The sequence below is a fragment of the Hyla sarda genome, chromosome 7 (genome assembly GCF_029499605.1).
Source record: "Hyla sarda isolate aHylSar1 chromosome 7, aHylSar1.hap1, whole genome shotgun sequence".
Lineage (NCBI taxonomy): Eukaryota > Metazoa > Chordata > Amphibia > Anura > Hylidae > Hyla > Hyla sarda.
The window spans coordinates 109,519,683-109,542,929 of NC_079195.1; the positions used below are offsets into that span (position 1 = coordinate 109,519,683).

The window sequence follows — 23,247 nt, forward strand, 5'->3', positions numbered from 1 at the left end:
TCTGCACCAATAAATTACATGGTATCCTTAACATAGTTGTGATCCTAATATTTTTATACTATCCAGGTTGTGGCAGCTTTAAATACCAGGAACAAGCTACAGTTAGTTGTCCCTAACACCATATACATTTACAAAATGTCCCACTAACAAATACTGTATAATATTTCTATAAATACTTACTGGAGGTTTTTTTGGCTTAGCAGAACTGAAGAGGTCATCATTGTCCTCATCACAGAATAATCCTCCTCCTGTTGAGAGTTTGCTGTTTTTTGGTTTCTCGGACTGAAACAAAACAACCCAAATTTCTTCTTTAATTTACGTCTAACATTTATGGTTAGGTATACTCAAAGTGTTAAGACCATTCAAAAGCAATTATAATGAAAATTGATTGGTCAGTGTTTGTTGAGACCCCCACTACGATCTCTAGATATAGCTAGCAGAAGCACCCTGTACACACTTCACTCCTCGGCACAGCACTTATAAGCCTATGGAGCCCACTTCCTGCAATGAGTGAGTTTGGCAGTCATTTGGGGAGTGAAGCATGTTGCCTTGCGTTTGTCCTGGCTACATCTTGAGATTGAGACCAATCAAAGCGTCTCCTGTCTACGTGATATATATATATATATATATATATATATATATATATATATTTATGACAGAAGCGCTTTTAAGTGAAACTGACAACTGGTTCACTTGCACTAAACCCAATACACCGGGTATTGGTGAAGGTATGAGGTATAACTTACCTGGATTCAAAGTCTGGTTCCAGAGATATTAGCCAGCATTGCTAGCCGACTTTTCACAATAGAGGTAGGACCAGACAGGGAGGCAGAGATGGCGGGTCCCACCTCCAATGTTAAAAACGAGTAATTAACAAATTAGCAATGCAGAATAATTACGGATCCATCTCTGGATCCGGTTCACCTTCACTATAACCATGTGTATTATTACGGGGTGGTCTTGGAATAAAGATTATTTCATACACATAGCTGGAGGCACCACATAAATACAGAAGTTATACTCTCCTTAACTGATCCCCTGGAGCTGCTGCTCGGACAGCTTCCAGTGCTAATTGCTGGCTAAGGAGGGACACCGCTGCTGCCATTGATTGCCTGAGCAAAAGCAGTTTCTGTGGGCATGACATGTCAAGTGATGAAAAGCAGGGGGGTGTCCAAATGACAGCGGAAGGGGGATCAGGGGAGGAGAGTACGACTTTTATAGCAGCCATAGGGAGAAATTATGAAAAAAACATTTTTGTTCAGGTTTCCCACTAAATAAGCAGTCACTATAGGGCTTCAGGCTGGGCTTCTTGTCAGGAGAGCAGGGGCTTGGCTGGCAGCATGATATCTAGGGCCCCAGCACTAACTGCCAGGACCAGAGAAACCTCACATACTGTGGTCAAATTATGCCCGCAAAGTGTATAGGCACTGTGGGGCTCTGTGACTCAATGTGCCACTTCACTTCTGTGAACACCTGGGTGTTCATGATTTTTTACTGAATGGGTCCACATGGCATTATGAGAACCAACCTGTGGGAGGATTTACACACAATGTTATACAAGTCATCATAAAAACTACTTACCGCTTTTTTATTGGTGCTGGCAAAAAGATCTACATCTGGATCATTATCCTTCTGGAGCTCTTGACTGAACAGGAGTTCCTCATCCTTAAACACCCCAGTGCTCTTCCCCTGAGAGCTTTTCTCCAAAGAGTCCTAAAATATTTAAAAATAAGGTAGCAGTTTTGTGCTTAAGGAAGTTTCAAGTCTACTCTGGAGAATTGTTTCCACAGATTACTTTATATACAGTAGATTTCATAATCTGTTATATTCAATTTCTGTGGTTTAAATGTGGCTAATATCTACATAACATTTGTATATTCTCCTCGTGTTTAGGCTCTATCCAACAGTACAACCTTACTGTTACATTTGCCCTATAAAAAGATCTGCAGAGCATTACCCACATTTCGCTTTACAAAAGGCATCATGCTTACGTACAATAACCCTGCTTACCTTTCCAGGACCCTGCGGTATAATATTAGTTGCAAACTGATCTTCCATATCATCCTCTTCATGCTCAAAGAGACTAAGTAGATTCTTACTTTTCACATTGCTTGCTTGCTTGGCAGGCTGTGGTGACGCAAACAGATCCTCGCCATCTGATTCTTCAAGAGAAACTGGTTTTACCTGACAGTAGTGAAAAAAAGACAATTCAAAACAAATGCTTAAACTGAGCCATAAAAGGAAACTTATGAAAAAGATTATTTTATACTTTACTGTAAAATCTTCTTGTGGTCTGTATTGGGGTACACATGTACCATGGGTATAGAATGCTACAACTAGGAGGCGGACACTAAGAATAAAAAAAATTCCCAGCAGGCTCTACCTGCCTAGTGGCACTAAAGTAGTCAACTGGTAGAAAACAATAGGAGGAGCTGAAGAAAAACTGAGAAAAGGGTGACCTCTTGAACCAAGAAACACATGCCAAACAGGAAACCAATGGAACAAAATTAAAGGAGTATTCCAGGAAAAAACTTTTTTATATATATCAACTGGCTCCAGAAAGTTAAACAGATTTGTAAATTACTTCTATTAAAAAATCTTAATCCTTTCAGTACTTATGAGCTTCTGAAGTTAAGGTTGTTCTTTTCTGTCTAAGTCCTCTCTGATGACACCTGTCTCGGGAAACGCCCAGTTTAGAAGCAAATCCCCATAGCAAACCTCTTCTAAACTGGGCGTTTCCCGAGACACGTGTCCTCAGAGAGCACTTAGACAGAAAAGAACAACCTTAACTTCAGAAGCTCATAAGTACTGATAGGATTAAGATTTTTTAATAGAAGTAATTTACAAATCTGTTTAACATTCTGGAGCCAGTTGATATATCTAAAAAAGTTTTTTCCTGGAATACCCCTTTAACAAGCAGATGAGTGGGTGCTATGTCCCCTAATAAAGACTATGAGAAAGGTTTTACTGTAAGTAAAAAATCTTTTCCTGGGAAGGTACCATGGGATGTCCAAAAGCAGTCCCTGTGGTGGGAAAAAGAAACATGGAGCTAATTTGCATGAGCCACACACTGGAAAAAGGTCTTTACATGAGAGATGGAGACCAATGGCCTGTGAAAAATAATAGAAAAAAATTAAGAGTTGGCTGTCAAGAGTCGAGAGCCAACACCATTGTCTAGATTGCCTAGAAGAAAGGAGAGGAGGCAAAAAAGAGAAAACACTAGCAGGAGAACCGACTACCCCTCACACCAATGAAGAAAGGCCTTCCAGGTATAATGGTAGAGCCTAGAAGAGGCCGACTTCCGACCCCTGAGCATGGTTCGAATGACTGCAGGACTTCAGGATCTGTGTCTCAAAAGCTCTGCCATTAAACAAAGCAACTGAACTGGCAGAGATGTCACTGAAAGAGGAGATATGGAAAAATTGGAAGCACCAAAGAAAAGCAATGGCGAGATTGACCAATTCTGCACACCAGGCATGTCTGGGCAAGTTCGGGGGCCACCAGGATCATCATAAGGCCTTCTGTCTTGATCATTTTCGGCACTCGTGGGAGGGGAAGTGGGGGTATCCGTGGCTAGAGCCAGAGGGTTTTTGTCTGGGAGACAAACTGCAGCACTCGAAGACTGAGGTAAGACGCCATGAGGTCAATGTATGGGGACCCCACACGTGGAATATCTGGGAGAAGACATTGGAATGTAGGGCCCACTCTTCATGGTTGGTGTGCACATGATTTAGGAATGGGGATGTGACAATAAATGTCAACGGACTACAGTCGGGAAGTTGAGAACTCTTTTCACTCATTGGAGTTAGAAATAATCTTAAAGCTTTTTCCCAAAAGTCAGGAGCATCCAGGGAAGTTAACATACTGGTAAGAATGCAGTCCTTTAATTTTCCTTAAAGGACAACAGCGCTATGTTGGACTTTTATATCCCCAATTTCTCTTCTTCCTCCACTCATCTCTATTGAGTGTGCACAGGCGGGACGTGACAAAGAAATTTAGTTATTGGTGATCTTTTGTGGTCAACACTTGTAAAAACTTATTTTTATATTTCTGTCCCGCCACTTATACAGAAACCAACGGAACGCTTTGGGAAAGGGTTTTCAGAGACCATGAGGGGAATTCATGAAACTGTTTAGATCGTTTTTTTTTTTTTTTTTTATCTAAAATGGTCTAAAAAAAAGTCTCTTTTGCTATGGATCATATCTGAAAGTGAACTACCATTTGCAGTGACAAAAAAAGTAAAGAAAAATGTAGATTCAGCTCACCACTCCAATGTATCTCATAACTGGAAGATGAATCAAAGTTCGGAGAGCAGGGCAGGCAAAGCGGGCCGTATCCCGGATTACAACTTAAGTATCTGACTTCCATTGAAACTAAGGGACTGTCAAAGATAGCTGAATGTTGTGCTCTCTATATTCAGCAGTCCCAGAGAGCCTAAAGAGAGCAGCAAGACTCACAATCGACCACTGCTTCATTTAAACAGGGCCACTCAGGAGCTCTGTTCTCATTATTCATAATCTTGGGATAACCCCTTGAGGATCGTTCCCATCTGCCGTATATTGCTGCTGCATATTTTCATTCCCATTGAAAACAATGGGTAGCAAAATACGCAACTGATTTTGCTACCCATTAACTTCAATGGGTAGGAAAATACGCAGCAGCAAATACACAGAAAAATACAGCACGTGGGAACGTACCCTTAAAGTGAACATGTCAGCTAGTTTTGAGACACTAAACCATCAGCATGTGTTTACACAGCTATTATATAAATATATATTTATTAGAAATAAATGGCTTCATATGATCAACATCCTTTCTTGCATGTTCAGCTATATTTCTTTACAAAATTGCCCCCCCATTCTTAAAAATCCAATCAATATATGTTTCTGGAATAGGGGACGTATAAGATAGTAACTAGAGATGAGCGAACTTACAGTAAATTAGTCACGAACTTCTCGGCTCGGCAGTTGATGACTTTTCCTGCATAAATTAGTTCAGCTTTCAGGTTCTCCCGTGGGCTGGAAAAGGTGGATACAGTCCTAGGAGACTCTTTCCTAGGACTGTATCCACCTTTTCCAGCCCACCGGAGCACCTGAAAGCTGAACTAATTTATGCAGGAAAAGTCATCAACTGCCGAGCCGAGAAGTTCGTGACGAATTGAATTTACTGTAAGTTCGCTCATCTCTAATAGTAACTGATAGGAATGGATACTACTAGGGATCGACTGATCATCGGTTTGGCCGATATTATCGGCCGATAATCCCGATTTTGGGCATCATCGGTATCGGCAATTACCTTGTCAATAATCCGATAATGCCCCACCCCCCATATCGCCCCCACCGCACTACCCCATGTCGCACTCCCCCCGGCCCCATTGCCTCCTCCATCCCCGGTTTTATAATTACCTGTTTCCGGGGGCCGGGGTCCATGCCACCTCTGGCTCCTGATGTGTCCTGCATTACGCTGTGCGCAATGACGAGTGACGGTGACGTAACTCTACGTCACCGTCAGTGCGCACAGTGACAGCTCCGGAGGACGCCACCGGAGCCAGATGTAGAGTGGACCCCGGGAACAGGTAATTATAAAACCAGGGATGGGGGAGGAAGTGGGGCCGGGGCGGTGCAGTGGGGGGTGCGACGCGGAGCGGTGGGGCAGTAGGGGGCGTGGAGCGGTGATGCGGTGGGGGCGGTCGCGGTGGCAGTGATAGGACTCAGGACCCCCGGATAGGCAGGGGGAGAGAAGCGGGCGGCGGTCTATGGCATGGCAAAAGCCGCTGCAGTTCATGGATTTAAAGCGCCCGCTTTAAATCAATGATCTGCAGCGGTGTCGCGGGGGGATAAATAGCCGATAACTTATACCGGAATATCGGTATAAATTATCGGCTATTGGCCCTAACCTCCACAGATTATCAGTATCGGCCCTAAAAAAAACTATATCAGTCGATCCCTAGATACTACACTTGATCTTAGCCAACAGGCCGAAAATCTACAAGAAAAAACTCCCAACTGCAAAACAGACAGGAGCAATAGGAAGGGCCAAAGAAAAAAAAAATATGTAGACCACTAGAGGGGAGCACTCACAAAGAGAAAACAGTGCTGACAACAATGCAGTATTCAGCCACTACTTTCCCCTCAGAGTGCGCGGCTCCCCGGAAGAAAAGGCGCGCTAACGAAAACCCGCCCCCGGTGCCGCCAAAAGCCAGCCTTAAGTAGATGATGAAGCCGGGGGAGAAGTTTACAGAGTGCCCGCGGGCCGCCCCCGGCCGCACAGAGGGGGAAATGGCAACATGAATGGAACGCCGGCTGCTTGGAAAAATGAAGGTGCACTGGAAACCACGCCTCTCCCCAGCAGCCGATTCAGAGACCAGGCTGGGGACGGATGTATGCTGCAGCCGGTCTCGTCCCCACTGCTGCGCTGCCTAGTCACGCGGGAGCGAAGACCCTCTGCTAAAGAGCCAGCAAGCTCTAGACCTGTGTCTGCCTCCTACTGACAGTAAGCGAAAACTGATTAGCTCTGTGCCTGTGGGCGGGTATATCCTGCTGGGAGGAGCGGACTTCTTTTTTTGCCTAGTGTCAGCCTCCTGGTGGACGGCAGCATATACCTATGGTGTGTGTCCCCCAATAAGGCGACCGAGAAAAGAAAGCCGTATAAATGCATAGAAGTTGCCTGATATCTATGAGCCCTGAACTCCTCGATGCATATTCATCAACATTTTACTTACTTACAATTTATTATTTTATATTTTAAAGAGTATTGCATCTACTAGTTTGTTTAAAACTTACCTTATTATTTTGTGGCAATGGAGGTAATATTTCCTCCACAGATTGAACTTTTACTTTAGGTTCAGCTTTCTTATCTGTATCGTCATCTAAAGATACCTTCTCATTCTCTTCTTTTACAGGAACAGATGCCTTTGGCTGTTCCTGTCAAAAAATGGTGCGAGTACAAAATATCCAATAGGTTTTAATCCATGGTAACATCTCTGAGGTCTCAACAAATTAAAATGGGCATTATTAGGCACATTTCACTCATGATAAGAGTAGAGCAGATCTGGACAAATCCTAGCTGTAGGCAATAAAAAATTGTCCTGGAGTCTTCCCTCTATAATTCTTATTGAAATGAGGCAGTCATACACTATGGCCCAGATCAATATATAAAAAAAAAGGAAACTGTCTGATTTTCTCGTAGCAACCAATCCGAGTTGAGCTTTCATTTTACCTGAACAACTAGAGAAATGAAAGCAGAGCTGTGATTGGTCTCTAGGGGAAAATGGAAAGATTTGTCCTCAGATAGATTGATATTTCTGGGTATATGTGCTTCTCTTCACTCTGTTTCAGAATTATAAGTGGACCCCCCCCTCTTTTCAGCATATGCCATATTCATCAACGTATGGCATGTGACCTGCCGCTGGTGGTATTATTGGTCACCTTTCACAACTTACCAAAGATTTGGTTACTCCAGATGAAAATAAAGGCTCTTCACTGTTGACATCATCTTCAAATAATAGGGAAACACGATGAGTTTTCTTCTGACTATAAACACATAAATCATCATTAGATGAGAGAGTTCTTTAATGATATCTTCCCTAACTTTAATATAATGCAAGTGAATGAATCGTAAACATTATTCTTATGTGTAAACACATGGCTAACAGAGGATGTAATATGGACACATTTTAGGGTCAAAATATGGAAAGGTCATTTTTCAGTCATCTGCAACAGGCCAGACAGAGTCTGAGGCTAAAAGAGACAGAGACCAACCTGCTACGGAAGGTTTGATTCGGTTCTTTTATCCCTGCAGTATGTAGGCGGAGTTGCTAGTCATACCCATTCGATTTTCATGTTTCTATTAAATGATTTTGTCAAGTATCCAAATCTACATGTGCAATGTTTTAAAATACTACACTACAGCAGGCCTGCATGGACCTCTCATTTAACCCCTTAAGGACGAAGCCCTTTTTGACCTTAAAGAGTCCCTGTCACCAAATAAAACTTTTAATATAGTGTTCCTTGTGTAATTAGCAGAGACTTTCCCATTCACTTGCTTTTAAAAATTACCAACATAAATATGTTTAAAATGCAATTAAAAAAATGGCCACTAGGTGGCTATGTTCTGTTCCCTGCCACAATTAATATAGTGAGATTGGTCTCCTCCCGGCCAGGCAGGAGACCAAGCTCAGGAAGTGTTTCTCTACACTGAGTTTGATTGACAGCTGTACAGTGCCTCACTGACAGCTGCACAGAGCCTGAGGTCTTCTATTCATCACAGCACTGCAACCATGTGAGGGCGGAAGTGGTCCCCCAGCAGGCTTTAGTGATGCCATGCCTGCTGGGTAACGCCCACTTTCTTCAGCTGGGAGACTGCACTATGTGAGCAAGAATAAAGGTATAATACAAAGCTTTTTAAAGCTCTGATATGTTTTTTTAAGGGTGGGAGGGGTGTTAGGAGTAGTTAGGGAACATAGCCTGATTTATTTTAGAAAAGTTTATTTGGTGACAGGTACTTTTTAAAGACCAGAGCATTTATTGCAAATCTGACCACTGTCACTTCATGCATTAATCATTTTGGGATGCTTTTACTTAAGAATTTGATTCAGAGATTGTTTTTTTGTGACATATTCTACTCATATTAGTGGTAAATTTTCATCCATACTTGCATCATTTCATGTGAAAAATTCCAAAATTTCATGAAAAATTTATTTTTTTTTGCATTTTTCTAACTTTGAAACTCTCTGCTTGTAAGAAAAATGGATATTCCAAATAAAATATATATTGATTCCCATATACAATATGTCTACTTTATGTTTGCATCATAAAATTGACATGTCTACTTTTTAAAGACATTAGAGAGCTTCAAAGTTTAGCAGCAATTTTAACATTTTTCCCGAAAATGTCAAAATCTGAATTTTTCAGGGACCAGTTTAGTTTTTAAGTGAATTTGAGGGTCTTTATGTTAGAAATCCCCGATAATGGGCCCATTATGAAAACCCCTCAAAGTATTCAAAATAAAATTCAGAAAGTTTGTTAAATCTTTAGGTGTTTCACAGGAATAGTAGCAAAGTGAAGGAGAAAATTCAAAATCTCCATTTTTTACACTAACGTTCTTTACAAAGGGTAAAATGAGAAAATGCCCCCCAAAATTTGTAACCCCATCTCTCTCGAGTAAGGAAATACCTCATATGTAGATGTAAAGTGATCTGTGAGTGCACTAGAGGGCTCAGAAGGGAAGGAGCTTTTGGAGAGCAAATTTTGTTGAAATAGTTTTTGGGGGGCATGTCGCATTTAGGAAGCCCCATGGTGCCAGAACAGCAAAGAAAAAAAAAATAAATAAAAACACACAGCACAATATGGCACCCTTCATGGCAAGTAATCAGGTGTACAGTGAGCCTTAAAAACCCCCAGACTTTTCATTAGCCCCTTCCCTCTCTGGCCATTTTTCATTTTTTCACTTTAGTTTTTTCCTCTTCACCTCCTAAAAATCCCAACACTTTCAATTTTCCACCTACAGACTCCTATCAGGGCTTGATTTTTGCACCACCAATTTTAATTTGTAATACCACTAATGATTTTACCACAAAATCTACGGCGAAACAAGGAAAAAAATATTTGTGGGACAAAATAGAAAAAATTCAAAATAAAACGCCATTTTGTAAATTTTGGGGGCTTTCGATTCTATGCAGTGCACTTTTTATTACAAATGACAGCTTATCTTTATTCTGTAGGTCCATATGGTTACAAGGATACCGAATTTAAATAGGTTTTATTACTACAATACTCAAAAGAGAAGGATCAAAATTTGGCTTTTGTAAGTACTTACATAACTCAAGCCCAATTTAATAAAAAATCTAGGGGTGTAATGATAGCGATACGAAACTCAATCACGTTTAAGTTGACTTCACAAGTAGTTGATCCAGAAGGTCGCTATGTTATTCTGGTAGGGTCCTTTAATAATGTCATGTATACAATGGTCTGTGTGTATGCTCCAAATAAAGGCCAGGAGGTTTTTTTTTTTTAAATTAATAAAGAAAGTAAATAGCTATAAACAAGGGCGTTTAATAATTGGCGGGGGCCGTTGGCGGGAAGGGGTTAACGATGCATTTTGCTTTATGTCCCGTGCCCCTTAGCCGCATATGGGGGAACAGGTAGCACCATGCTCCTGAACCCACACCTGAAAAAAGGAAACAAAAGGGAGTAAAAAATCTCACTAAACAGCCCTTACTAGAAAATACATGTGTCTTGCCTCCTGCTGCAAGACACTAGCTAAAAAACTGATTACCTCACTGCAAGAGGGCGGGTATATCCTGCCAGGGAGGAGTCAACTTTTTTTCCTAGTGTCAGCGCCTCCTAGTGGCAAGAGCATATACCCATCAGTAAGGTGTCCCCCAAAGAAGAGCGACCGAGAAACATGTGTTACTGCAATCCTTTACTGTGAGGTGCCAACATTTATGGCCATAACTGTAGGTGGAAAACTGAAAGTGTTATTTTTGAGGAGGAAAAACATGAAAGAGCAAAAACGAAGAAACCCTTAAGTCCTTAAGGGGTTAAACGTAAGGGGAAATTCCCTGAAACCGTCTATCTTTGCGCTGTCTATCTTTTACACAGGCTAAGTTAGTGTATGGATTTAATATTTTGGTGCATTTCCATTACAAAATTAGGTTCATGTCAGATATACGGCAGAAGTGCCCAATTCTAAAAGTGTGAAAAAGTTTTTACACCAATTCTATGTTGGCCTATAATGTCCAATTTTATGTTAGATAGTTAGACATACATTTTATCAGTGTTCAATAAAGACACAGACTGGAACTTGAGTGCCTCTGTGCTTTTCCTTTCTATTTGTATGGTTGACTAGTTAGATTTGTAATTGTTGGGGGGGGGGGGGGGGGTATTTTTTCCCCTTTTTTTAGCTATGTAAATGTGGCTAAAACATAGGCAATCTTAAGCCACACCATTTCTGTGCGTGAAAATAGAAAGTGTCAAGTGTGGCGCATTTTACAATTTTTTCAGGCACAAGCGGAATAATAAATTTGTCGGCTAATCAACGGAATAGTAAATGTGTCGGCTAATCAATATGCAAAAGAAGCAGCAAATCATTTTTCATATTAATGTTCAATAAGAAAAGACTACATCTTTGTAATATAAATTCTTTTACCCAGATGGGAAAGTAAAACAAACCTTTCTTTTGTAATTGCAAAAAGATCATCACCATCATCAATGAACAGGCTAGATTTATTCTCCTCCATTTCTTCCATTTTTGGCTTTGGGGCAACTTTAACGCTTTTCTCAGTTGTTTTTAAGTTGGTAGATTGAGAGACAAGATCCTGTATGAAACAAAGTACGGTGAACGGAAAGGCTTAACTTTACTGACATAGCTCAGGTTTTACAATCTATTGTGTTGCCTTCTATATGGTACACTTTGTTGGTTTGGCAATCTATCCTGTTATTTATTACCCATGTTTTGTAAAAAAAAAAAACATTGTATTTCTTTACTTATTTTAATGAAAATTCATGGTTATGGCTTTTGTTTTGCAAGATTCACTATAAGGAAGATAAGAATATTAAAAAGGATACGAGATGCTTGTTCACATGACAGATAGAATTGATCCTTAAAGTCCACAAATTAAATCCCTACAGTTTGAGACAGATTGGTGGGTAGTGTTACTACCTATTTTAAACAGATTTTGATACAGATTTAACAATGAAACATGCATTTATTTTTATTTTTTTAAGTATTGCAAAAACTTTCATCATTGTTTAGATAAGAATTATCATGTAGAAAAACATTGATTTGGAAGCAGAAATCAGAGTAGATTATGTGTCCAAATCAGCACATATTTTAGCCATATAAAAATTACCTTAACCCCTTAAAAATGAAGGGCGTACAGGCACCCCCTTGTGTCCTGGTACTTCAAAGACCAAGGGTGTACCTGTACGACCTAGTCACGTTACCGAAATTTGAAATGTGCTCACGAGCTGAGCACACTTCATACCCGGTGGGTCCCGGATGCCATCAGCAGCCAGAAACCATGGTTAATGCCCAACATTGCCGATCGGGTCGATGTCTGAAATTAACCCTTTAGACACCGCAATTAAAGTTGATTGCGGCGTCTAAATGCGGGATTTAACATTGCCAGTTAACTAGCTGATCGGGACATCCGTGGCAAAAATGCGGGTCCTGATCAGCTGAGTGGATGGCAGGAGGGCCATTACTTGCCTTCTCCCCATCCGATCGACGCTCCGATGCTCCAGCCAGACTCTGCAGGCTAGAGAAGCAGAGCACCGATAACACTGATCAATGCTGAACCAAAGCTCACCATTGAACAGTGTATGCAATCGCAGGATTGCATGACATTGCCCCCTATAAGGACTAAAAAAAAAAAAAAAAAGTAAGCATTTTTGGTCACTTCATATACCATGAATAATTAATAAAGAAGGGATAAAAAAACTCCCATCAAAACAAGAATGGCACAGATAAAAATTACAGATCGCAAAAAATTTGTCCTTGTGTAGCGCCACATGCGGAAAAATAAAAAAGGTTAAAGTTGTCAGAAGGACAATTTTAAACATACTAATTTTGGAGCATGTAGTTATATTTTTTTAAAGTAGTAAAATAAAATCTACATAAATGGGGTATCCTTGTAACCATATGGACCTAAAGAATGCTGCAATCATCTGTGCAGGAGAATCTCACATTGTTCTGTGTGTGTGTTTTTTTTTTAATAGGTAACTTTAAGGCAGACAGTCATGGAAGACAAGTAAGTACACAAACAGTAAAATTGCTGTTGTAATAAGAATAATACAAATCTTATTGTTGTACCACAAAGGACTGACCACTGGGTAGTAGTTTCTAATGTGGAGACAAGGGTCAGCATGCAAAAAGATGTATGATTTCCTATTATCTAAAATATGTAAAAATGTGAAAATAAAATGTGTTATACCTAGAGATGTACAATTTCTGGACATTTTGAAGCCATGAGAGAAAGAAAAAAAAAAAAAAGAGCAGAGGGGAGTGGTTTTAAAATGTTTTTATTATTTCAATGCTGGATCAGCCAGACTAAAAAGAAGTCAAATATTATCTGTGATAAGGAGAATAATAGGAGTCATATAGAAACAATCAACTATTGCAATACCAACAAGATGGAGCCCAGTCGCAACCAAACTAAACTAAAACCTTTTCCCTGCAGCGTCCCTGGAGGCAGAAATGCACATTGGGGGAGAGCTATCAATACCTGTCCAGAGGAAAAGTTGCTGAGTTCACAGGCCTCTTTAAAGGGGTTATCCAGGAAAAAAATGTTTTTTTATATATCAACTGGCTCCAGAAAGTTAAACAGATTTGTAAATTAGAAAAAAAGACAAAAATACCGAGACCTCAAGGAAGGTAAACTATATGAATCAATTGAAGGAAACAAGGATCGTGCTTCAATTATAATAGGATCTACAGATTTTATTAAAAATGTATATAAAATATCAAATGTTCCACCTCACAAGGGGCCCCTTGTGAGAGGAGTAGACAATGACCTAAAATAGACTATCACTGGTAACTAATTAATATCACAGAATGCACTATTAAACTGGAACAGTTATAGACAAATTGCACTGAAATAGTGAAGGCAAAATATGCTGATATGGACTGAAAGAGTTAAAGACCCTTGAATTGCCGGAAAGTCTCTTGGAAAACAGTCCTTTTCACTGGAGAGATGATAATGTAATATTGTAACAAGTTCCTCTTAATGGATGGCAATGAAACAATGTTTGGTGTGTTAACTGAGGAAGTATTAAAGTTCACAGTTGCTAGTTTCACTGTATCACTGTGTCAGGACAGATAACAGGCAGCTTGGTGGTACATTACCGGTCCTGAGAGCGGAAGACTCCCGTGAGGCTGGATTGGTGGTACATTACCGGTCCTGAGAGCGGAAGACTCCCGTGAGGCTGGATGGATCTAGCACTTGGATGGTCACTGCAGGTGAGCTACCTCCGAGTACCGGCGTTGGCAGGCGTCGGGGATGGACACTTTCAGAGGTGGCACTCGCTGGTGGAAAAGTCCTGCCGTGGAGACCAGATCTGCAGCAGACTGGTAGTAAATGCCTCTGCCTCGTGAGGGTGGCGTGTGATGTCAGTGCCAGCACCTGCAGGATGTGCTTTCATTCCACAGCTCACTGGGGATCCACTCAAAAGTAGATGTAAATTATGGACCGGAGCGGCAAGATCAACAGGGTCGTCTCCGGACTGGACCAGCAAGGCCACAGAGGTATGTCCAGATAAAATTTAAGTGCCAAGTACAGTCAGTGATAGTCCGCAAACTGACTAGACGCGTTTCAGAGTATATGAATAGGCCCTTTCTTCAGTAGTCATGAAGAAAGGGTCCATTCATATACCCTGAAACGCATCTAGTCAGTTTGCGGACTATCACTGACTGTACTTGGCACTCTGAAAGTGCCACCTCTGAAAGTGTCCATCCCCGACGCCTGCCAGCGCCGGGACTCTGAGGTAGCCCATCTGCAGTGACCATCCAAGTGCTAGATCCATCCAGCCTCACGGGAGTCTTCCGCTCTCAGGACCGGTAATGTACCACCAAGCTGCCTGTTATCTGTCCTAACACAGTGATACAGTGAAACTAGTAACTGGGAACTTTAATACTCCCTCAGTTTAACACACCAAACATTGTTTCATTGCCATCCATTAAGAGGAACTTGTTACAATATTACATTATCATCTCTCCAGTGAAAAGGACTGTTTTCCAAGAGACTTTCCGGCAATTCAAGGGTCTTTAACTCTTTCAGTCCATATCAGCATATTTTGCCTTCACTATTTCAGTGCAATTTGTCTATAACTGTTCCAGTTTAATAGTGCATTCTGTGATATTAATTAGTTACCAGTGATATCTATTTTAGGTCATTGTCTACTCCTCTCACAAGGGGCCCCTTGTGAGGTGGAATATTTTATATTTTATATCAATTTTTAATAAAATCTGTATATCCTATTATAATTAAAGCACGATCCTTGTTTCCTTCAATTGATTCATATAGTTTACCTTCCTTGAGGTCTGGGTATTTTTGTCTCTTTTTCTAATATTTATTATTGGCACCATAGGTATGGGTGCATTACTCATTTGTCCTCGGTTGGTGATATAATTGTGAGCTGCACATATTTCTTCTTAGATTTGTAAATGACTTCTATTACAAAATCTTGATCCTTTCAGTACTTATGAGCTGCTGAAGTTGAGTTGTTCTTTTCTGTCTAAGTGCACTCTGATGACACCTGTCTCAGGAACTGTCCAGAGTAGAAGCAAATCCCCATAGAAAACCTCTTCTATTCTGTGCAGTTCCCGAGACAGACAGAGGTGTCAGCAGAGAGCACTGTTACCAGACAGAAAAGAACAACTCAACTTCAGCAGCTGATAATTATTGAAAGGATAAAGATTTTTTAATAGAAGTAATTTACAAATCTGTTTAACTTTCTGGAGTCAGTTGATATATATATAAAAAAAAAAAGTTTTTTCCTGGAATACCCCTTAAAAATGAAAGAAGCAATCTGATTGGTTGCTATGGGCAACTGCACAACTCTTCCTCTACATAGGTTTTGATAAATCTTTTTTCTTCTTTAAAAACTGCATTCTACGGTAAGTATTTGAATTGCATTCCAGGATTTGCTTGTCTTCAGATGAGACCGGAGAACTTACAAAGATCTCAGATGTCATTCGTGAAGGTCTAAGTGTTCTTTAGTTTGAATACCATGGTATAAACTAGGGATACACCGAAAGGGAAATTTTGGTCCGAAACCGAAAATTTAGGCTGTGCTTGGCCGAAAACCGAAAATGCATTGCCCCGCCCACTTTTTTCCATATCGTTTTTGTTAAATTGTATTATCAGAATTTTTTAGTTACTGATGTACAATACTTGAAGGTAACAAAGTAACACATACTGTATACGGACGGGGTGGCTATAGAAGGTACTTGGAGCCACAGCACTGTCACTTACATTGACTCCAGCACACACTATAGGGTTACGCACCTATCTGATTGGCTCCTATGGGCAACTACTCCATTTTTCCTCAGCACATTCCGATAAATCTCCCCCTTATGTCTTAATAAATAAATAAATAAATCTGTATGCTTAAAATGTTCTCTACTGACCCTTAGAACCTTCCTATTTTTCCCATATATGGGGTTGTACAGTGGCTAATTTTTTGCGCTGTATTTTATTTGTGATCTGTATTTTTTATCTGTACCATTTATATTTTGATGGGGACTTTTTGGATTACTATTTTTTCTGCTACATTAAGTGAAAAAAATCTGCAACTCTGACCGTTGGTATTTTTTTCATTTACGTCACTGACCGTGCGGTTTCATTAACATTATATTTTAATAGTTCGGACATTTATGCATGCAGCGTTCACTTTATTTTATTTGAAAAAGGGGGGGGGGGGATATTTTTTGTCCCCATAGGGCAGTGTTTTCCACAGGGTGCCTCCAGTTGTTGCAAAACTACCTGTCAATGGCTGTAGAGCATCTTGGGAGTTGTAGTTTTGTCACAGACGGAGGCACACAGATGTAAGTTTTTTACTTCTAGACACTGATCAATGCTATGCTAGGAGCCTATAGCACAGCACTGATCAGTGTTATCGGTGTTGGTGTGGGCATGGACCATGCTGTACGAGACCATGGGGGGGGGGGGGAAGCTGGACAGGGCCACCGCACGAGATAGGGGGTGTTCTGCACCTCACACTGGGGAGGGTATAAGTTGAAAGCCATGCCCACCGAAATTATCAACAGGAAATCCCCTTAGCCGAAAAGGCCAAAAGGGGCATTTTTGGACGATAATTTTCAGCGGCCAAAATTTCGGTGCATCCTTAGTATAAATCTATTATTTATCAATATAAAAGAACAAATTCCTTACTCCTTTACCATAAAAAAAATTGCTTTGGAAAAAAAAAAAAAAACTCTTCATTGGGGGACACCGGAGACCATGGGTATTATGCTGCTGCCACTAGGAGGCTGACACTAAGCATAAAAAAAAAGAAGTCTGCTTCTCCCAGCAGGATATGCCAGCCCACTGGCACAGAACTAATCAGTTGTGTCACAAAGCAGTAGGAGAAGCCAAACAACAAAAGGAGAGAAGCCCGAAGAAACAGAAGAAAACAACAACAGTAAATAGGTGGGTGCTGTGTCGCTCCAATGAATGCTATGACAAAGAGATTTTATGGTGAGTACAAAAAAATCTCCTTTTCTTGGTTGCTTCATTGGGGAACATAAGAATGCCATACCAGGGAAGAGCCAAATAAGGTGATGAAAAAGGACAGTATAAAAGGCACCGTGACCACGTAGGCCACCACCAGCACACAATTGCAAACACAAGCGAGGTGCAGAGGAACAGGGCAGATGGAAGCATGGGATCCCTGCGGCAGAACAGACCAGTAGGCTCCAAAGGGACAGAGGGGGCCGACACAGTGGACCAAGTGAAGAAGGCACTCCCGATGAAGCAAAAAAGACTAGAAAGGAAGACTTGGAGGCACGTAAGGTCCTGAATGTGGAAGATCGATCAAGAAGACTGAAAACCAAGAACAGAAACGTAAACGGCATCCACCGAAAACAGAAGAACATACTGAAAACCAGGGCAGGCAGAAAAAGGAGGGCAACGAGGAGAAAGGCCCCGAGGGTAAGCCAAAGCATAGAGATCTCTCAAAATAGAACTGTACAAGGACCAATGGATACAAGCACCTCCCCTAAGGGGAAAGGTAGCAGGAAGTTCGAATAGCCATATCAGGAACAACAAAAGAGATCGCTGGTACGCCACCCAAGAGAGGAAGTTAAAGCAGGCACTGCCACAGGAACGGCAAACATTACCCTAGGAAAGGATGAACACAAGAGCTAGGACAGAGCAATAGCTATAGCTGCCTCAATGCTCACAGCACTCCACTTAAGGAAAGGTGAAAGCGATGGTCAGGATAGCAATCCCAAACCATGTAGAGGAGAGAGAACGACGACCGAAAGAGGAATAGTAGGAACCTCACAAAATAGTCACTACTCCTTCAAGGAACGGAGATGGCCGAAAGAGCAATAGAAGGCATCCTACTAAAACCGTCAGTACAGCCATCTCCGAAGTGGTAGTGCGATGGCTGGACCAGCCATAGAAACAATCATGAAAAATCTGTCAGAAGCCCGCCTTGTAAAGGAGCAAGGTAATGACCCTAAGAACAGAGCAGGCATCCTACGAACCACACCCCCATACCAAGGGGAAGAGCAATCCAAACATTCTCAAGAGTGCCTCTTAGCAACTGCAGGAACCCTGCAAAACACAGTCCCGAAACTGCAGCTACAGGTGTGTCAGAAGTCACGCCCTCCGTGAATGAGGGCTTACTGCACCGCAGGATCACTCCCTCAGTCAAGTCTTGATGGTAGCGGGATGCCGGAATTGCAACTGCAGAAGGCATCACACAGATCGGATGCCGTAGAGGGTCCATTGCACACACACATGGTCACCCCTTCAGTTACCTTGCACAAGCAATGAGGTACCAGATGTCCAGTCGCGGATGTGGCAGAAACTGGGTGGACTACCATTGAGAAAGGAAAGCAGACAATACTGACTGGTTTCCTTGTACTCCACAGGGGGATAGAGACAACATGGTATACATATTTTTTCCCCCAAACAGGACGGGAAGAGGGCAAGCCACGCCCTCGGCCTACATGAGAGTGTTGAGACCTAGGAAAGGCCTGAAGCTGGGGGATAAATTTGCAGCACGCTGGCTCAAGTGCAAACTATAGTGGCTCCTGCCGCGATCGCCAGGCATGGAACGCCACAGCAGCTCCCGCCGCCACACTGGTCGCGGTGACTGCACTGACCAGCCGCGGCAGTCGTATTGAGCACTGCAGCGGCTGCCGCCCCGCAGGATCAATGAAGCGGCGGCCGCACCAAAACAGCACTCCCTCCCCCCATGAATGTGGGCAGGGTGCCGCAGAGCGAGGAAGCAGGGCCAGAGCAGCAGTAAATTTAGGGACGGTCACGGCCCCGTCCCCCGCCATGCGCCGCAGCACAGAGCAAGGCTGCAGCCACGGAGCCAACACAGAATGCCCAACATAAAAGGCAAAGAGTGTTGGCAGCGGGGAGCGCCTGCCAGCTGCGGCCAAGGAAGGAGAAGTGAACCGCCGCAGCACAAAGGAGAGCCATAATCCTCCGCTACTGGTGGAAAAAGAGAGGCATATCCCAAAGAGAAAAGACCCCCCCCCCCAAGGCCCCATGACTAAATAAAGATGCCCCCCGCCACCTAAAGAATGTCCCTGCCTAAAACCTTAGAAGAGGGAGGGGGGAAACAGAGACATAGGGGGAGGGGGGATGGAGGATACTTACCCCAGGAGACACCATATTTACCTGTTGGGGTCTTTAGCTAGCTTAACGCCCCTCTGCATCATGCCAGGCAGCCAAAGAGAGACGAGCAGGGGCAAGAGGGGGACCCGGTCCCAGGGTACAACAACCTGGAGCTGGCCGATTGTGAGAATGTGTTAACGGTCCATACTCTATGAACAGTGCCCCTTCATCTCATGTGGGAGAAACAGGTAGCGCCCTGCTCCTGTCGCACAACCAAGAAAAAAAATATAGGGAAAAAATATATATATATATATGCTAACTAGACATCACTAGCTAGAAAATAATAAAAGAAAGCTACAGACCTGTGTCTGCTTCCTATTGACAATAAGCTAAAACTGATTAGTTCTGTGCCAGTGGGCGGGTATATCCTGCTTGGAGGAGCAGACTTCTTTTTTTTCTGCCTAGTGTCAGACTCCCGACCATGGTCTCCGGTGTCCCCCAATGAAGGGACTGAGAAAAGAACATTTTTCTGTTGTCTTTTTTCCAGACCTTCCCATCTCTACATATCTGTTTTTTAAATTCTACTTCATATTTTCATATTCTACTTTAGATTTCTAAAAGATTGCTATTCTATGAACATACCATAAGTCCAAACAAATAGTACAAAAAATTATATATTCAAGTAGTATTTACCTCTTCATCGCTGCTAAAAAGGCCTGATTTCTGAGTCTTCACTTCTGCAGATATGACAGATTTTTGCAATGGCTTTGAAGCAATGGTTGGTGCTTTTTTTTCTGGCACTAAACCAAAGAACTCCTAATGGAAAAATAATGGTGAACTAAATAGAGAAGAAAAGTATATCTGCAAATCTAAAATCTACAATCTGAAACTAGGTATTTTAGGGTTATCAGAAATGAAACATCCTAAGACCAGCTTAATTCGAGTCTGCATTCTAGTTGTAATGTCTATTCACCAAGTTGTTGAAGAGTTAAGCACTTCTGGTCAGCAACATTAAGAACTCCAGAGGCCGAGACCCCACTAATCACAACTTCTGACATGTCATAATGATGAACATTTACGTACACTTTAAATGGGCACTGTCAGATACAAAAACTTTTGATATGTTGTAAAGCATGAAAAACCAATAAGTTTTGCAATTGCCTTCATTAGTATATGCTAGTATATGTTGTTTGAAAGTCTGGCAGAGTACTGAAGCCTAATTTATATAAACAGAAGCCACAACATTGTTTTATTTCATCTTGTATAAGACTACAGTGGTCCCTCAACAAACGATGGTAATCCGTTCCAAACGGACCATCGTTTGTTGAAACCATCGTATGTTGAGGGATCCGTGCAATGTAAAGTATAGGACAGTGGTCTACAACCTGCGGACCTCTAGATGTTGCAAAACTACAACACTCAGAATGCCCGGACAGCCGTTGGCTGTCCAGGCATGCTGGGAGTTGTAGTTTTGCAACATCTGGAGGTCCACACATTGAAGACCACTGGTATAAGAAGTTGTACTCACCTGTCCCCGCCGCTCCGGACCGTCACTACTGCCCTGGATGTCGCCTTCCATCACTGTCGCCGGGTCCCCGGGGTGTCCCCGACGCTCCGGCAAGGCCCCTGCTTCCCCAGCATCCTCACTCTCCGTCGCCGCCATCACGTCACTATGCACGCCGCTCCTATTGGATGACGGGACGGCGTGCGCAGCGACGTGATGACTATGATGGAGAGCGCCGACGATGGAGGGGATTCCGAAGAGGATGTGCCGGAGCCCCAAGGACAGGTAAGTGATCGTCAGCGGACCACACGGGGCAGCGTAAACGGCTATCCGGCGGCAGCTGAAGCAGTCTGTGCTGCCGGATAGCCATTTATGCGATGGCCCTGACATAAAAAAGCATCGTATGTTGATTATCGTAGGTCGGGGGGTCACTGTATAGATATGGCAAGGCCTCCTAAACATACTGTATGGACTTAAGTCACAATACAAGATTCATAGTAAAATAAGACAGAAGAGTTTAAAAAAAATGACTTACATCATCATCATCAAACAGAGATAAGGGTTTACTAGTCTTGGTCGCTGGAACACTTGCTGCTTTAGACTTGCTAGCTGTTTGGCTTGGTGAAAACAAATCTGACTATAAAAGCATAGAAATCTGATATAAAAAGGTGAAGGTTTCTTTATATCAAAATATGTATTGTGGATTCGTATAATACAATAGAAAGCAAGTCCGTATGAAGAACGTGTGTTTTAGTTATGAGAAGATATTCTAATGAATGACAACAATGATGATTGCATTAATGTAATAAACCCTGAAAAGTGTTATTACCAAAAATTACATGTGCAGATGCCAGAGCCTAAAATTCTGGAGGGATTCAAATAGATCCACATACAATACATCCAGAGTGGCAATAGGGGAAGAAATGGAGCATCCAAAAGGAAGTGGCCATGGACAGTGCACAACCCGTCCCAAGAAAGAACCTGAAGAGAATTGAGAGCCACAGAGGGGGGGAGGCCATCGGACAAAGGGCTGGAGGAAAATAACTTCTGAAAACACCAAATACCTGGGAAGTCCTTAACTCCTTACACTCTGTGGGCCGGATGCTCTGCACCATGGAGTTTAGAACCCAAAAGGTTTGCTGTGCATTCTTTACTTTTTGTTTTTGCTAGTGGCAACTTTCTAAAGTTTGATGGCTCTGCAGATGAGATTGCCCCTTTCTGACTTGAAATGTGGGTTGGAGATATTAGCCTTTAATAATTGCCTGGATTTAAAAGCATTTTCCTTAAAGGGGAACTCTGCCCCTAGACATCTTATCCCCTATCCAAAGGATAGGGTATGAGATGCCTGATCCCAGGGATCCCGCCGGTGGGGAACCCCACGATCTTGGATGCGGCACCCTAGATATCCTGTGCACGGGGCGAACTTTGGGGTGGAGGCTTGTGCCTCCTCAATGCAAATCTATGGGAGGGGGCGTGACGGTAGTACTCCCATAGACTTGTATTGAGGGGGCGTGGGCGTGACATCACGAGTGGGGCGCGGCCGTTACGTCACGAGCCTCCGGCTCTGCACCTTATGCTCTAAACGACTGCCGGGTGCAGCAGGGAGATCGCGGGGATCCCCCAACTGCGGGACCCCCGCAATCAGATATCTTATCCCCTATCCTTTGGATAGGGAATAAGATGTCTAGGGGCGGGGTACCCCTTTAAGAACAGCACCTTCTAAAAAGACAGATTCCCTAAAGATCAGCAGTTATGGCTGGGAGAACTGCATGTGTCTACACATTTTGCCTACACTGTCATACAGTGTGATGAAAAGATCTCCACTAAGGTAGTTTCTCTCTATTAACAGCACAATGTAGAAACTGGTTACTAAATTATCTAAATTAATTCACTACTAAACTTCACTTAAAAAATATTCACATTAATAATGTTCTAAATTTAAAGGAGGAAAAATATTTTTTTTTATGTGAAGCATTGCTCACAGATACCAGATTAAACTTCATTAAAAAAAATTTTGAGGGAGGAGAGGCTTATTCACTTATTTAAAAAAAACTTTTTAATCCTTTTTTTTCTTATTTTTAAAGTTCCCACCGGGAACTATTTATAGCAATCTATTGATTGCTATGACTGCTCAGTGCTATGCATAGACACAGCACTGATCAGTGTTTTCTGCGGTCCATTTGTATAGTCAGCCAGAAGCAGACCATATAGGCAGATAGTAGAATGGAGGAGGTAAGGAGAACTCCATCCGCCATCTTGTCTCATAAGACCCCCGCAATCACGCTGCAGGTGGTCCAAGTATCTGTGGGGCTTGAGGGGAGTCCCCCCTAAGCTCTGCAGATACTTAAAATGCCATGGTTCTGAAGGGTTGATGGTGGACATCAGTGTGATCACTGATGCCAGCAATTATCTATTAATCATAAATATAGAGGACTTTTTAAAACCT

General features: G+C 42.2%; 1 protein-coding gene across 3 annotated transcripts in view; it reads right to left on the reverse strand.

Annotated features, from left to right (window-relative positions):
- WASHC2C (WASH complex subunit 2C) overlaps positions 1–23,247 on the reverse strand; it is a 103,451-nt gene that overhangs the window by 37,613 nt on the left and 42,591 nt on the right. For all 3 annotated transcript variants that reach the window (XM_056530408.1, XM_056530407.1, XM_056530406.1), the window contains exons 17-24: positions 21,337–21,438; positions 19,991–20,113; positions 11,172–11,317; positions 7,442–7,532; positions 6,783–6,923; positions 2,011–2,184; positions 1,582–1,713; positions 181–282 (exon numbers count right to left, since the gene is read on the reverse strand). In XM_056530408.1, coding sequence (XP_056386383.1) covers positions 181–282; positions 1,582–1,713; positions 2,011–2,184; positions 6,783–6,923; positions 7,442–7,532; positions 11,172–11,317; positions 19,991–20,113; positions 21,337–21,438 — 1,011 coding nt within the window. The remainder of the gene's footprint in view (positions 1–180; positions 283–1,581; positions 1,714–2,010; positions 2,185–6,782; positions 6,924–7,441; positions 7,533–11,171; positions 11,318–19,990; positions 20,114–21,336; positions 21,439–23,247) is intronic.